The 16,125-nt window shown below is 36.1% G+C and overlaps 1 protein-coding gene across 16 annotated transcripts in view; it reads right to left on the bottom strand.

Annotated features, from left to right (window-relative positions):
* ABI3BP (ABI family member 3 binding protein) overlaps nt 1–16,125 on the bottom strand; it is a 262,565-nt gene that overhangs the window by 46,207 nt on the left and 200,233 nt on the right. For 11 of the 16 annotated variants that reach the window (XM_025377133.1, XM_025377132.1, XM_025377134.1 and 8 more), the window contains 6 exons: nt 13,208–13,267; nt 12,289–12,336; nt 11,413–11,493; nt 8,890–8,967; nt 5,627–5,689; nt 3,888–3,962 (listed from right to left, as the gene is read on the bottom strand). In XM_025377133.1, coding sequence (XP_025232918.1) covers nt 3,888–3,962; nt 5,627–5,689; nt 8,890–8,967; nt 11,413–11,493; nt 12,289–12,336; nt 13,208–13,267 — 405 coding nt within the window. The remainder of the gene's footprint in view (nt 1–3,887; nt 3,963–5,626; nt 5,690–8,889; nt 8,968–11,412; nt 11,494–12,288; nt 12,337–13,207; nt 13,268–16,125) is intronic. The other 5 variants (XM_025377138.1, XM_025377125.1, XM_025377139.1 and 2 more) reach the window with 4 other exon arrangements.

A 16,125-nucleotide genomic window follows, 5' to 3' on the forward strand; every position in this document is an offset into this window, starting at 1 on the left:
AAAAAGGATGAGTTTGTGTCCTTTGTAGGGACATGGATGCAGCTGGAATCCATCATTCTTAGCAAACTATCACAAGAACAGAAAACCAAACACCGCATGTTCTCACTCATAGGTGGGAACTGAACAATGAGATCACTTGGACTCGGGAAGGGGAACATCACACACCGGGGCCTATCATGGGGAGGGGGGCGGGGGGAGGGATTGCATTGGGAGTTATACCTGATGTAAATGACGAGTTGATGGGTGCAGCACACCAACAAGGCACAAGTATACATATGTAACAAACCTGCACGTTATGCACATGTACCCTACAACTTACAGTATAATAATAATAAATAAATTTAAAAAAAAAAAAAAAAAAAAAAAAGAACAAATAGTAGAACTATACCATTTGACCCAGCAATCCTACTACTGGGTATCTACTTAAAGGAAAATAAGTCATTATGTGAAAAAGACACATGCATATGTATGTTTATTGCAGCACAATTCACAATTGCAAAGATACGGAACCAACTTAAGTGCCCATTGACTAATGAGTGGATAAAGAAAATGTTTGGTATATATACACCATGGAATACTACTCAGTGATAAAAAAGGAACACGACAATGTCTTTTGCAGCAATTTGGATGGATCTAGAGACCATTATTCTAAGTGAAGTAACTCAGGAGTGGAAAACCAAAAACCGGATGTTCTCACTTAAAAGTGGGAAGTAAGCTGTAAGTACACAAAGGCATACAGAGTGATATAATGAACATTAGAGACTCAGAACGGGGAGGGTGAGAGGAGGCTAGGGATAAAAACCTGCAATGTATTAGGTACAATGTACACTACTCAGGTGATGAGTGCACTAAAATCTTAAATTCACTGCTGTATAATTCATCCATGTATATCCATGTAACAACAAAACCCAAAAGCCATTGAAATAAATTTTTAAAAATAAAATTAAAGAGTATGTCCTATAGATCACAAACACTTCCTTTATCAACTAATTTTTTTAAATGTGAAATATCTGAGTTGAAAACTTCGCAAGAAAAACTATAGGAAAATGTGTGTGAGATGGATAATAAAGATAAACATTCTAAGATGTCAAAGTTGAACATGAAATCAGTTAACACAAAAATGATGCATTAAAAGAGTCAACAGAGGCTGAAAGTGTGGATGTGACAGTAGAATTGTGTCAGAGAAGAAAATAAACTTTTGCATACAGCTGCATTTCTATAAAGTCTGATCAAAACTATGCAGAATCAAAGGAAGTAAGTCTATAACCTGGAGAGGAGAGATTTTTAAATACTTCTTCCTCACCAGTTTCTTAAAGTAGTATTCTCTAGGCAAATATCTGAGAGTTGCTGTTTTTCTTAATCATATGCTACATAGATAATCATGTTATCTATAATTTCTGAATTTTATGCCATTTACTTCTTTTCTCGCCTACTGCATTGGCTAAACATTCACTACCATATTCAATAGAAGTGGCAAAAATAGAAATCCCTGCTGTATTCTCCATCTTAGGAGAAAAGTGTTTAGTCTTTCACCATTAAGTACAGTGTTAGTTGCAGCTTTTTTCTAGTCCATTGCCTTAACCACTTGACCACAACTGCTGCTGGTGTGAATTTTGGCAGTTGTAGCTTTTTCACAGATGTCCTTTATCAGATTGAGGAAACTTCCTTTTATTCTTAATTTCCTGAGAGCTTTCATTAGGGATGAACTGAAAATTTTGTCTAGGTTGTTTTGTGCATTTACTTGGATAATCATGATTTTTCTTCTTTATTCTGTTAATATGGCAAATTACACGAATTTGTTTGAGTGTTGAGCCAACCTTGCATTCCCAGGATGAGTTCCATTTGGTTGGTATGAATTATTGTGGCTGACATGGAGATGTACTGCCCAGATCTCCATTCAGTGCTCTCTGGTTGAAGCTTACTCTGAGGGAGATGATAGCTGGATGCTGTCTGCTGACCTCACTCCCTGCAGGTAGGCAGCAAGTCCTTCCTTGACAGGGGATCCCAATTGACAAATAAAACAATACAGACGAGGCACAAAAAATTTTGGTTGGGCATGGAGGTGAAGTAAAGAAAGAAGAAACAGTGAGCTCAGCTTTGTCTACCTGTGCCCACCAGCCCAATTTCTCCCAACAACTGACAAATTAAATTGAAAAAGACCTGCTGTATTATTCTTCCAAAGCTAAGTTGGATAAATTATTATAAAGTTGACTTTATGTATACAAGAAGGTAACAGATATTCATTTGTAATAAAAGTGGGCTTTGGAAAAATATTTGTATTGTTGATAAGCTAAAATATAATGCTTTGTTTCCCTGAGAGATAATTGCATGTTTCTAGTAAGAATCAATATTATAGTGAAGGTTAGTAGCTTTCTTTTTTTTTTGAGATGGAGGCTTGCTCTGTCGCCCAGGCTGGAGAGCAGTGGCACGATCTCAGCTCACTGCAAGCTCCGCCTCCTGAGTTCATGCCATTCTCCCGCCTCAGCCTCCCGAGCAGCTGGGATTACAGGCGCCCACCACACGCCCGGCTAATTTTTTGTATTTTTAGTAGAGATGGGGTTTCACCATGTTTGCCAGGATGGTCTCGATCTCCTGACCTCGTGATCCGCCAGACTTGGCCTCCCAAAGTGCTGGGATTACAGGCGTGAGCCACCGCGCCCGGCCAAGGTTAGTAGCTTTCAAGTGTGATCACAGCTACTTTACTTGTTCTTTCATTTGCTTGGTTGTCATTTAAGTGCTTTCTTTTATTTTTACTTACGCCACTTCCAAGGAATTATTTGAATATTAAACAATTTGTACCCGCCTTCCTCCCAAAATGATCTGAGAGAAGGTGGCTCTGTTTATAGCCAGATTGTTGATGTCAATCTGAAAAATTGAGCACGATCTAATCCCACAGTTGGGAAGAATTAAAAGAGCAGATGAGCACAAATAGATACTGGGATGCTTTCTTGCTTTTCATGAGTCACGAACTTATAGTGTTGGCCTCATCATTTGGTTTGAAGAGAAGTGAATTCCTAGAAATTCAGAGACTGTAATAATCAAGTACAAAAGTACATTCTTAAACAAAGCTAAATAATTTTTAGACTAAATATCTCTAGGTATTATTCACATCTCTTTTTCATTAGAGAACTGTCATGGGTTAATCAGATATATATGCATTAAATAAATTCTAATTTTTTTATCTAAGCAAACACAAGAGTTATACTACTAAACATATTTAAAGGGAATAATACAATTCTATGTTAAGGCATCTAAATAACTACCATTTATCCATGAAGTTGGGTGTTTGAATATTTATCAGATCAGTATCCTAGTTTTTCTAGCATAGTACTTACTCCCATAGATCTACCTAGATTAGAGCTATGTTATTTAAGCTGAATGATTTGAAAACATTAATGACTATAACCAGGGTAACCAAATGCGAATTGCTCTGATTAAATATTTCTTGTTTAAATTTCATATTCCAGATTGCTAACAGATGCAGTTATTCAAAACCTTTTTAATGGTACTTGTTAAATTATAAACTTAAAAATCAACTAATTACGGTTCAAAGACCAGTCTGTGTATAAAAAGTATTTTGAAATTAGGGGAAATAGCTGTTTTTAGTGTTTTCACTCAAGTTATACTTAATCAGGATCTTTTTAAGAAGCAAGATTATATATAGTAACTAGTAGACTAGGTTTAGAAAAGTGAAAAAGTCTTCACTATTTTTAGAAACATCTGAAGTTTTGATTTTGGAATGAGTTATAATTTTCAGTTACAGAGTTACTAAGAACTTTAAAAACTGGTAAAAAGGAAATTAAAATGTGAATTCAACAAAATCATGAAAATTAAATAACACTTATAGTTTTGACAGGATAAAAAGGAAATACATTTGTGATTATTACCTGTTCCCACTCCATTCCCACTGGGCATCCCACTGGGTTTGGGCCTAGTAGGTCTTGTAGTTGTCCTATGCAGAACTAAAATAAAGTGGGATATAAATAGTTCATTTTCTTATTTAAAGTTTGCAGCCAAGAAAAACAAAATTTCTCAGAGAATTGAAAGCCATTTAACTAGGCAATAAAAAGGATGACTTACCAAAAATATTATTCAGAATATAGAAACCACATTCTTGTATAAAAATAATAGACTTGAATTTGAAAACAGAGACCTGAGTTTGTATTCTGAGGTGATCACTGGGTTTCAGTACTTGACTTGAAAAAGTAACTGGCAAGGGAATTTGTAGTCCGAAGTGGGAAATATCTTGTTTCATTTGTAGGTATCAGATACATTCCAAAATGGAACTGAAGAAAGATCAGGACTACATATGTCTAATGAAAAGACAAAATCTGAAGTGTATTTGTCAAGGTCTCCATTCAGAAGTTGGAGTCTTTCCACATCCTTTCGTGGGAATCCCTAGGTACAGAGGTTTTATTATATGAGTCCTTTCACAAAGTCCATTTTCAAGCACAGAACTTGAGGAAACCATTTTGCTTTCTTTCCTGCTCTGGAGAAAGTCATAGCCTTACCAAAGTCTCAGGAGGTGACCTATTTTACAATCCATCTAGAAGACTCTAAGGAAGGGCACTAAGTGTATTGTGCTTATGTGAGAAGCTCTGAAGCCATACTGCTCATCTTTGATCCACTTTCTAGTTCCTCTCTGTGCCTCAGCTTCCTCAACTGTACCTCACAGGGCACATGGCTAGTGCTCGGTCATTATTAGCCATGATTGTTACTGTTTATTTTTTAGAAATGTTTAATATCACCAGTCTCACATTAAGCTCTCAACACCTATCATGACACACAAAGTCACAGGGAGATATACATGGTTATAAAAGATTTCTGTGCCCAATTATCTTTAGAAGTTGGAAAATTATAAACAAGTATATGGACTCTACATAAACCAAAGAATATAAAATTATTGTTCTAAAGATGTATTCACCTAGAATATTCATTCTAAGCAGGTTTCATCATTTGGAACTTTAAGACTTCTTAGAATCACAAAGAAAAAGAAAATAAAACACCAGTGTTTGGTCCAACTTGTGCCTCAGCATAAGAGTGATTTACACGAACTAGATCAACCCCTCCAAGTTAACTTTTTTTCTGAACAAGCTCCTGTGAGGGCAATCCTAGGACCTTTGGAGAATTTAGTAAATTTAACACATTCCCAATATATAATTATAACTTTATTTTTGCTGTTGAGAACTTGTGATATTTTTAATTCTCTGAAGGAATCAAGTAAAAATGTTCTCCTAGAACAAGAGCTTTTCTATGCTGAAAAAAGACCATCTTTTCTTAAGAGAGAAAGAATATCTGAAAGTAAGTATTAAATAATATCATGTCATAGCTAACTCTGTGCTACCTCTATAACTGTCAGGAAAATCATCCAGCACTATTTTAAAAATACTTTTAAATCAATAAAATTTCATAGTGATCTCTGCATCTGATTACCCTTAAAATCCTTAGTCAAGTCTTGTCACATTTATGGATTCATCAGTATCTTTTCACTTATCCACACAGATCAGTGTCCCTGTATATCTTTTATTGCAATGTAAGGATCCCCTTTGGTGTATTTGGCTGTTTCAATCCATTTCCTATCTTTCCCTGCCTGCTGATTATTTAAGTCATCAGAGAAACAACTTACCAGGTCTGATGTGTGGCTTGTCAGATGTTCTGGGCCTCACAGTAGTATAAAACCTGTGTGGCGCTGAAACAGAGGAACACTTTATATTTAATAAGCAACAGACCAAAGCCTCCTGAGTGGAGATTTAGCATCCTAGGGACCAACAACTCATACACTTTGCCTGGATGTATAAAGAAGGTTCAGAAAATTCCCATTATGCATTATAGACTTCATGCTAAAGGAAAATAAAAGAAAGAAAATATACAAGACTGAAAATTAAAGATGCACATAGAATGAGGTAGTTCGTTTGTAAGGTGTGTTAAGGATTAGTCATCATTTTGTCCCTATTTTTCAAGAGCATTTGTTTTACCAGATGTTTGCTTAGCATGATAAACCCATAAGCCATCCATCTGTCTGTTCATCTGTCCATCCATCTAATCTCTCAGTGAAGAGTCATTGTGAAATATTACTTTGCTAAAGAAGTCAAACAATCTTAAAGGTAAAAAGAGAAATGACTGTTTAGGTAGGTAAAGAAGAAAGAGTAGGAGTATGTGGTCTCTATCAAATGGTCTTTGCTCATGAACCTGAAATGAGTAAGTATTCACTCAGTGTCATCCAAAATGCTGTAGAAATGACAGAAAATGACATCTGGTGCCCTGCCTATCAAAAGAGGACAAGCAAGGAGCAAGAACTCAGATAATCCCTGGGCCAATTATCCAGGACCTGCACAGAAAGGCATCCTATTGAAGACTTGCTGAATGAATGAATAAGTGGGTGACCACTGTATGCAGGCCAACTTGTGAGAACCTGCTGAAACATTAATGCATCCTAAGGTTTCAAGGTAAGCATTCATCCTGGAATTCATCTATTCCATGCTGCTCTCCTCTGTCCCCACTTCCCCATCACATACTGCCTCCTGCCACCAGCTTTCTTGGTAACGTTTTTGGAAAAATTTTTTCCTGAAAACTATGTAAGTAGATTACATCGTTTTAAAGATTTTATTCACATATCGAGTGGATATTTATATAGCCATAAATCAGCAATGCCTTGCCTACTAAGTTAAAAAAGTGTGCCTGTGAAATAGGTTATAATGTAGCTCATTTATAAACTTCCAATGTAAAGACTGTGATGAGCAGAATTTTGCTATACTTCAAGCCAACAACAGCGGACACATACTGAAATTCTCTATAGGTTTAGTTTGGGCCTTCCCAAGTGTCATAACCATAAAAATTAATTTTCACAGACCCTAAAGTGCCTGATGATTATCTGCAATTTTTTTCTTCCAATTTTGAGATGGTGGGATTCCCTCTTAACCTATTTCGTCTTTCCATGTAAATCCCTTTGAATGTTAGGTTGCTTCTGCTTAAAAGTAAGAATCATAGTTCTTGTCTCATTCTAGAATACATATAAATTTTAAAGCTTTGGACAGGAAAGAGATTGAGAGTAGACCACAGAAATAATCAGTACTACATGATTTCAAAGCCATGGCATCTGAATTTTTGTTTTAGTTTTCTCCATAGTCTTCATTTAAATCTAGAAAGAATTTTTTTAATAAAAGAGCTGAAATATAATTTCAGTTTAGGTTGTAAGTTACTCATATAGCTCATCACTAAACAATATATGGCCTTGAGAAAACTGCTGCAGAGTTTCGATTTTAAACATAGAAAAAGAGCTAAGGATATAAGAAAAAAGTCAACATATATAAATATGTTAAGACAATTTATATAATGATATGAGATCATTGATATACTCCTAATAACCGGTGAACTTTATATTTAATACAGTATTTTGAAGGAATTTGATTAAAATTCCATATATACTAGTAATGGTGACACAATGTTGATATTCTCTTTAAAGTAGGAAAAGGCAAAACAAGGAAAGAACAGGCCTGTGATCTTTTATCCTCATTCTGAAATCCTTATATCTCTAAAAAGCTGAAATCTTTCTCATTTGGCAACACAACCTGCATGGAATGAGAGTCTTTATTTATCCTGCTTGTTGTAAATATTTATGTATTTTGTGGTTAAAACAGATTGATTATGAGAATTCAGCTATCTTCCCTTAAGCCAGAAATTAAAGAGATTTGCAAAAACATGAAATAATAAACATACAGAAATCAGGGTGGAATAGGGATGTATCACAACGGAACATCTGTTCATTGTTGAGGCTGGTGATAGAGATGTGAGAGGGCTGTCATATTATACTTCAGTCTTCTGTGTATAATTATAAATAAACAGCAAATAAAAATTAAGTGAAGTAATTGAATAAAAGTTTAAAACATAAAAGTTAAACCATACAAACAAGTAAAAAAGATTTAGAAAATTTAAAGGAACTGCTCTTTACCATAGTCTTAGTCACGTTTACTTGGAGTAAATGTTGCCCCAGTGACACATGTACTTTAAAATTAGATTTCTTTCATTATCGTTTCTTCTTATTATTAAACTTCTCTCACCAACTTTCCCCCTCAAATTAGAACTCATAATGGGCAACATAAACTTAGTTGTCTAACTCCCTAAATGTTTGCTCTTTTTGGTCTTATTTTTGGCTTTCTACCATCCGATAGAGGCAGAGATGGGCAAAAGTGGTCATTAAGAAACAACACCACCACCACCACAGTATTAGAAGTCCACAAGTGTTATAGCCTAAGTAGGATAGTAGGATAGAAAAGTATAAACGGGAAAATACTTCTGAGTGCATGAAGATGAGATAGAGCTTTGTGTAGGTGAGTTCACTTCCCCGAAAGCAGAAAATCACAGAGAAGAAATAAAAAGTAGGAAATCACTTCTCTGGATGTTTAAATATTGTCATAATTTTGACAAGTGATTTTTCTTGTTAATAGCTTTTTTTCTTATTAATGTGTTTCATCAAATGGGGGAAGATTGGAGAAAGTGAGAAAAAGAGAGAAGACAAGGAGGAAGACCAGGAGGAAGTTAGAGAGGGAGTAAGAAGAGGAAGATAACAGTTATTATTTATCAGATATGGAAAACGAGGCAAATGAAGGTCAAATGTGGGGAAAAAATGGAATCTTCCACTCTTAGTTAGAAGCATCAAGTGGTCAACAATACATTAAAAAAAGTAAGTGCCAGTGAAAGAACTTGTCTTGCCTACGTTCAACTGATATTCATATAAGTATTCAGATTTGGCTGATTTCTTTCACCTATAAAATGAAAAAAAAATTCAAGTAATCCACTGTGATGAGAAATGACATTCTGAAAAGAAAATGTCTTTCCTGATTAAAAGCAAATAAGGAAAAGTTATTCTCCAGAGGTGGGGGAGAGGATTACCCTGAGTTGTCTTTGCCAGTTCAGTTGTTCGTGGAATCTTAGTTGTGAAACGTTCTTGGGTGGATTGGTCTGTTTCTTCTGGAGGAAACACAATAAGATTGGCTTGTTTTAAATAATTACCCTCATGAATATGACCAAAAAACAGATACTCTTTTCTGCCCCATACAATAATAAAAGGATAAGTTGCATTTAGAAATACACTCAGTAATCGCAATAATTCAGTTAGTGGTACATTTTAATAACTCTCATTTGTGACATCTGCTGTCTTACACTATTATTTTAATGATTGTTATAAGGATTTCCAAAAGCTTTCAGCTCAGGATCATTGTTTCATTAATCTAGTTGTGGCTATTCTTGGATATGGCTCATGTATGAAAGTCTCCTAGTTGCCTCGATGTATTTATCTCCTTCATGTTTCTTCCCTGCCCATAAATCCCACATGTTACTTTGATGAGGTGGAAAGGAAATATATCATATGAAAAGATGTATATTTATATCACATAAAACAAATCTTCTATTTTTCTCATGTGAAAATCAGAGTGTGTGTTTGACATACAAACACAATCCTCTTGACAAAATAAAAAAAATACAGCAACACTTCCATTCCCATGTTACCTTGAAATCACACATCATACAGACACAGCAAATTACACTGTTCACTTTGCCTGTACTAGATCCAAGGAAACACTTGGTATAAATGATACACTGCTATCTTTTTGTTTTCTGTCCTGCTTTTGTATTCTCTTGATTCTGCTCAAGAAATATACTTGTGATAATTGACAGGTAATGGTTCTGACATGAATAAACCAAGACACATTAGAAAAACAGGGAGTAGAAGTTAAATAATTAGCATATTCAGTAGTGGTTTTTGAAAACTACTTTTAACTTTGCCATCATGGGCGGCATTGATTTTGTAGAAATAAGCTAGACTAGATGAATATTTGATTAGAATATATTTGCTCACTCAATTTTAATTTTTTCTTCCAAAAGGATTTTATTTTAAAATGTGATCAGTAACTTTATTTCAGTAGACACCCACAAAGGATGGATTATTAGAAAAGGAATGAAGGCAGGTAAATAAGGCCACTGATTTAAGTAAAGCCATGTGGGATGCAGTGTAGACAGGAGAGAGGCACCAACAAACACAAGCCAGGAACTCTAGCTTTTTGGTTCATTTTCAACGAAGGCAAACTAGAGTTTCCACACAGTGAACACATTTGTGTTGAACTCCTTGAAAGCATGTTCAGCTCATCCCAATGGAGCTTTCCAACCTACCCATCCTTGTTTCTCCAGGCAACTACCTGCTCATCAGTTTAGTCTAACTGTCACTCCTTGCTCTGTGCCTCTTTCCCATCTGTCTGTAACTTGAAAGAACCATTTGCATCTTTGACTGGTCAACTCTCATTTCAACTTAAAGACCCAGTGTAAATGACCCTGATCTGAGAGGCCTTTCCTTATTTCTCCAGGTTGTTTGTTCAACATGTTGCTCTTTTCTCTATCACACTCATTGTAATTAGTGTAACACTGAGGTTAATCCTAGGCACTCTGGTGGCTGAGTGTGTAGATTCTAATCCTGGCGCTGACATCAGCTGTTTCACCTTGGCCAAATTTTTAAACTCTCTATGCCTCAATTTTCTAATCTGTAAAATGGAGCAAGTAATAGAACTTACCTCACAGAGTTACATGGTTTAAATTTTAGAAAGGCATGTAATGGGCCGGGCGCGGTGGCTCAAGCCTGTAATCCCAGCACTTTGGGAGGCCGAGACGGGCGGATCACCAGGTCAGGAGATCGAGACCATCCTGGCTAACATGGTGAAACCCCGTCTCTACTAAAAATACAAAAAAAATTAGCCGGGCGAGGTGGCGGGCGCCTGTAATCCCAGCTACTCAGGAGGCTGAGGCAGGAGAATGGCGTGAACCTGGGAGGCGGGGCTTGCAGTGAGCTGAGATCCGGCCACTGCACTCCAGCCTGGGCAACAGAGCCAGACTCCATCTCAAAAAAAAAAGAAAGGCATGTAATGTATTGAGTGGCACAGAGGATGCAGTATTGGAACTAAGTCCTGTCTTCATATCAGAGCGTGAGCTCTCTAGGGTAAGGACACCTCTTTAAAAGTTTCTTCTTAGAACTGCATCACTTAACTGTGCACCAAGTAAAGGCTTAATAAATACTAGATAACTAATTTTTCTTCCCAAATGCAGTTTAAAATACAGAAAAAGCAACAAAAAAGAACAGCATTGATTTAGAAACATTTTTCTTTTTAGAATACTTAAAATTTTTAAGTATTCTAAATCACAATCACCAGTGCCAATTTAACACATCTTAGATGTATTAAAACATTTTATATTGAAAATCAGCATACATATTAGGCCAAATACAGTGTCAATGTAAAAGCGTTGAGTGAAATGAATTTTTAAATAACCTATTATTTAGAAACAAGCTATGAACATAATGTATTATGGCTACTTGAAGGGAAATTCCTAAAAGACAAGCCCTCCTTGAACAAATATTAAAACGAAATTTACCCAGAATGGTCTGTAGTTCCTCTTGACTAGGACTTGGGGAAATCATGGGTATAAAAGGGATGCCTCGTGTCTCTAGAGGAGCTGCAAAAAGAAAAGGACCAAGGTTGTAAATTTTTAGATTCAAAGCCAGCACCAGACCAGATTGGTATTACATGAAATTCCTCCATTTGAAATAGAAAAAGGAAAGAAGAGAGTTAAATGTGCACAAAACTTTCAGAAAAATGACTGTGGAATATTAGAATAATGGTTCTCAACTGTTTTTCCACCAGAACACATACTACATGACATTCTATTCTTGAACCAATCCATCAGAATGGCTGGTTGAGATGCGGTGTGGGTTAGACACAGTCCTGGACTATTGGCTGTAGCTTCGTCCTTGTCTCCTCCATTCAAGAGAGCATACAGGATTACAAAATGTGTGATAATATCACTGTTGGTATCATCTCCTTGAGTCTGCTTGAGCTCAGTTTAACAAATCACTGGCAATTTTTAGTATTTTGACCAATATTGATAATTACTTGCAGTATCTTTCAAACTTACCACGTGCTAGTATGTTACATTACAGCTGAGAACCACTAAACCAATGGAAATTGTTAAATGGGCACCATTAGTAAACACAGTGGACTCGTATTGAAACATGGAGATAAATGAAGTAAATGAAGATGGATTCAGTAATGTCTTGAGGTGGTCTTCAAAGCAAACCCATTACGACAGTGAAATCATGGCTTTTCTATTTTGGAAAGAGTAGTAATAATGAGAATGAAATGATGAAATGAATTGAGAAGAAATGATGTTTCAACAGGATCATTTGAGAAAGGCCTGCAATCTTGATGGTAGCAAAGAAAACAGAGTTGGTTGATATGGGAAAACCATTACCTATTGTTGTCTTTGGTGGCTCAAATCTAAAGGTAACAGGTTGCAGAACTATGCCAAAAGCAAGTCAAAGGAACATATTTATGAGAATTACTACCTGGCAAAGTCAAAATAGTTTCTATATTTTTCAGATGCATTGATTTAATAATTTAAATGTTCTCTAAGAATTATAATAAATAAGAGAAAATTCTGCACATTAGATGCTAATCAGAGAACTTAGTTTAACTAAAACTTTGAAGTTCTCACTTTGGGGAAAATTTTGAGTAGGCATCCACTTTTTTTTTTACTTAAAAGTATACCCGGCCGGGCACGGTGGCTCAAGCTTGTAATCCCAGCACTTTGGGAGGCCGAGACGGGCGGATCACAAGGTCAGGAGATCAAGACCATCCTGACTAACACGGTGAAACCCCGTCTCTACTAAAAAATACAAAAAAACTAGCCGGGCGAGGTGGTGGGCGCCTGTAGTCCCAGCTACTCGGGAGGCTGAGCCAGGAGAATGGCGGGAACCCGGGAGGCGGAGCTTGCAGTGAGCTGAGATCCGGCCACTGCACTCCAGCCTGGGATACAGAGCGAGACTCCGTCTCAAAAAAAAAAAAAAAAAAAAAAAAAAAAAAAAGTATACCCATAGTTGTAATGTAGCTACATTTACATTTTGAAAGGATGTGAGAGTTGGCGTAGTTAACAATGGTATTGATAATTTTAGCATGATCTGCTCAATGAGCCTATGTACTATTCCCTCATTTAACCAAGGAAAAATAATTCAACCCAGATGATTCAATCTACCCAAAAGGAATATGCATTTTATACCCATATTTTTCTCTGAATTTCTTCCATATCACAACCATTAAAAATATATTTACTTCAAGAATTTTGTTTTTGAAAAATACACTTCTTAGCCAGAAGGATGAAATAATTAATTTACCAGGTTCGCTCTGAGAGACCTCAGGGTCTGGTTTATGAGGAAGGAGCACATCTTTTGGAGCTGAAAGAAAAAGATTATAAACACTGTGTATTCTAAATGTCCCAACTGGAGTGAGCTTAACCCACAGATAGAAAAATCCCAGAAAGCATGAATGAAGCAAAAGTATTTTTACAATGGTTAATGACCAAAGTTGAGAAGATGCCTGTTTTCTTCAAAATGGAAAAATATTACTATGCAGGGAAGGTTCTGGTGGCAGTGAAACAGAAATGAAGTCAGTCACGGTTCATTTTGAAGTCTTCCTTGAGGAAGAGGAGGAGATAGCTAACATAATTCAACAATGAGGTAGAGCTCCCTCAAGTGGCTTTCAAAATAGAAAGTCAGGTTTTGCACAAAGTGGTTAGCTGCTGTTTGATATTCATGCATAAAGTCCACTAACAGCAACAAAAAATACGTATCTTAAAGTACAAAAATGGCTACAAATCGAGGGAAACAATAAGAAATGGAAAAGTCTTGAATATGTAAGAAGATAACACAGTCTTATTCTAAATGGCGCTTACAGTTACTGGGGGCAGAAAATGAAGCAAAAGGAATCAACTAGTCATTAGAAGACACCACATGTAAAGTTAATGATAGTACTTATTACTTAGTAAATGATAGCTGTTGCCATTTTTGTCTTCTTTAGTGATGTGGCTTCTAGTATATTAGGTGTCAAGCATGCTTGACATAAGCATATGAAAACAAAAGACAAAAATGTCAGCTGAACAATAGGCCTACTGGTATATGCAGTCCCTGAAATCCAGTATATTTTTTAATGTTTTAGCAAAATTAAACAGTAGATTGGAAACTTGGTACCTTATTTCTCAGTGGGGAAAATATTAGGGGGATTTGCCTATTTGTTCGTACCGGATTTCTACAACAAAATCTCATTCCACAAATAGGGTAAAGTACTTCAACTCAGTTTCCCCACAAAGAGGCCCTACCCAGACCTAATCTCTCAATGAAAGGTTTTCCTACCACGCTAAGCCTTTCATACACACCAGCACCTTTTTGTCAGGCAGTGTAATTTCCTTGCATCTTATATAATGCTGGAAAAAAATTATGATTCAGGCTAGAACTCTGCCTTAGAAGAAAGATGAAGAAAACTTCTTTTTAAAATTTTATTTTATTATTATGAGGTGGCCAAGCACCACTTTACCATTAGTGGAGAAATAAGTTATATAAAATGAACAATCTCTTTTTATTGTTTTTGGGAATCATGTTTAACTTGCATGCCACATCTGTTCTTAGACTACGCTGCTAGGTATTAGTGAAATTACAGTTGTGAAAACTGGTGCACTGAACAGAAACTTGACTCAGAACTTCTATGAGCTAAAAGGTAACATCCAAGGGAATTTGAAAATATGGATTGCTTTCTTAAAGAGAAAAGGAAACTTTAAAAAGATTAGTGGTTGATAAGGCAGAGAGAGCCCACCACAATACTGAACATTTTGCCTTTCCATGTAGTTTTTTGGAGGATTTAAATAGTAAAATATAAGAAATTTCCAGCTATAAATGAAACAAAATGTTTATCTTGAGGCTGAAGAAGGCACTTTGATTTAGCTCTGTAAAGGTCATGGACATTCAAAGCAGCCTTCAGTTTATAAATACCCGAGTTAGTTACAGTACTCCACCAAACAAAAAGGAGCTGGGATTAAGGAAAGGAGAAGCTGAGAAGAGATGTGGTACTAATAAATCCACCATACTGTAAATACATTATTCACTGCTGCTCTAGTTTACTGAGGAATTTAGGCTGGGGTAATGTGGATTCCAGCTGCTAAAATTGGCACTTTTCTTTTTAACCATGAAGTGATGATTTAATAAACTGCCATAGCAGACTTCCTAAGCAGGTGAAATCAGTGGAAAGGAAAGAAATAGAAATATTTACAGGAAAGTAATATGAATCATTCTGCTACTTGGTCAACTACAGCTCCAAGAAATTCAAGTTGTTTTTTCTGTTTTTCCTATGTGGCATTCCTCTGTATATTAAACTGAACAAAAGCACGATCCCTAAAACCTACATCTTTCATGCTGGGAGAAACTCATCAATGAAAATAATGATGACAATTTTCTGAGAAAGCAGTTTTGATTTCTTTATAAGAATATTTACTATTATTATAATTTTACATTTAATTATATTAACCAACTCCATTTATACTACTAACCAAACTGTCTTTGTTCAATAAAGCGTGCCACTCCAAAGAAAAGTCCAACTAACATAAGACAAGTAGGAATGCACAATGTCTATCATAGACAAAAGTAAATGAACATGCATGAATGTTTTGATAGAGTTAGAAAATAATTAATGTGTTTCCTCTTGACAAAGTTAGAATACGAAGTCTGCAATAAGGTTTACCCTGGCAATAGGCTACGAAGAGACTGATTCTCTTAGAAAAGTAACATGTATAGACTCCATACCCTATTCTATTCCTTTAATCTATACTCTCTATTCCTTTATTCTAACCTTGTACCATTAGGTCTAGTCTGAGAGGAAGCCCCGTAGGAGGCCACCTGCTGGCTTTCCCTGTGCTCTTGGACCACCCTCCCTTCCATCTCATTTGAGGCCTTTTACTTTCCATTATTTCTGTTACATTTCTATTTGTCCATGTTTTCATTTCTCCATGAGTTACTTGCCCTCTACCTACGAAACAGCTCGAATGCTCTAATATCCTAAAAAAGAATCATTCCCTTGACATGGCTTCTCCTTCAAACAATCCCTCTCTCTTGCTCTCATTCCTTTAATAAAAAAACTATCTATCTGCCTCTGCTTCCTCACCTTTTAGATGTATCTTCTTCATCCACTGTGGTCCAGCCTCCACTCATTTCCTGCAACAATGCCTTAATCATATTCGTAAGTCCAGAAACTCTGAAAGTTGAGTTTT

This window comes from Theropithecus gelada, chromosome 2, assembly GCF_003255815.1.
Source record: "Theropithecus gelada isolate Dixy chromosome 2, Tgel_1.0, whole genome shotgun sequence".
In the NCBI taxonomy this organism is placed as follows: domain Eukaryota; kingdom Metazoa; phylum Chordata; class Mammalia; order Primates; family Cercopithecidae; genus Theropithecus; species Theropithecus gelada.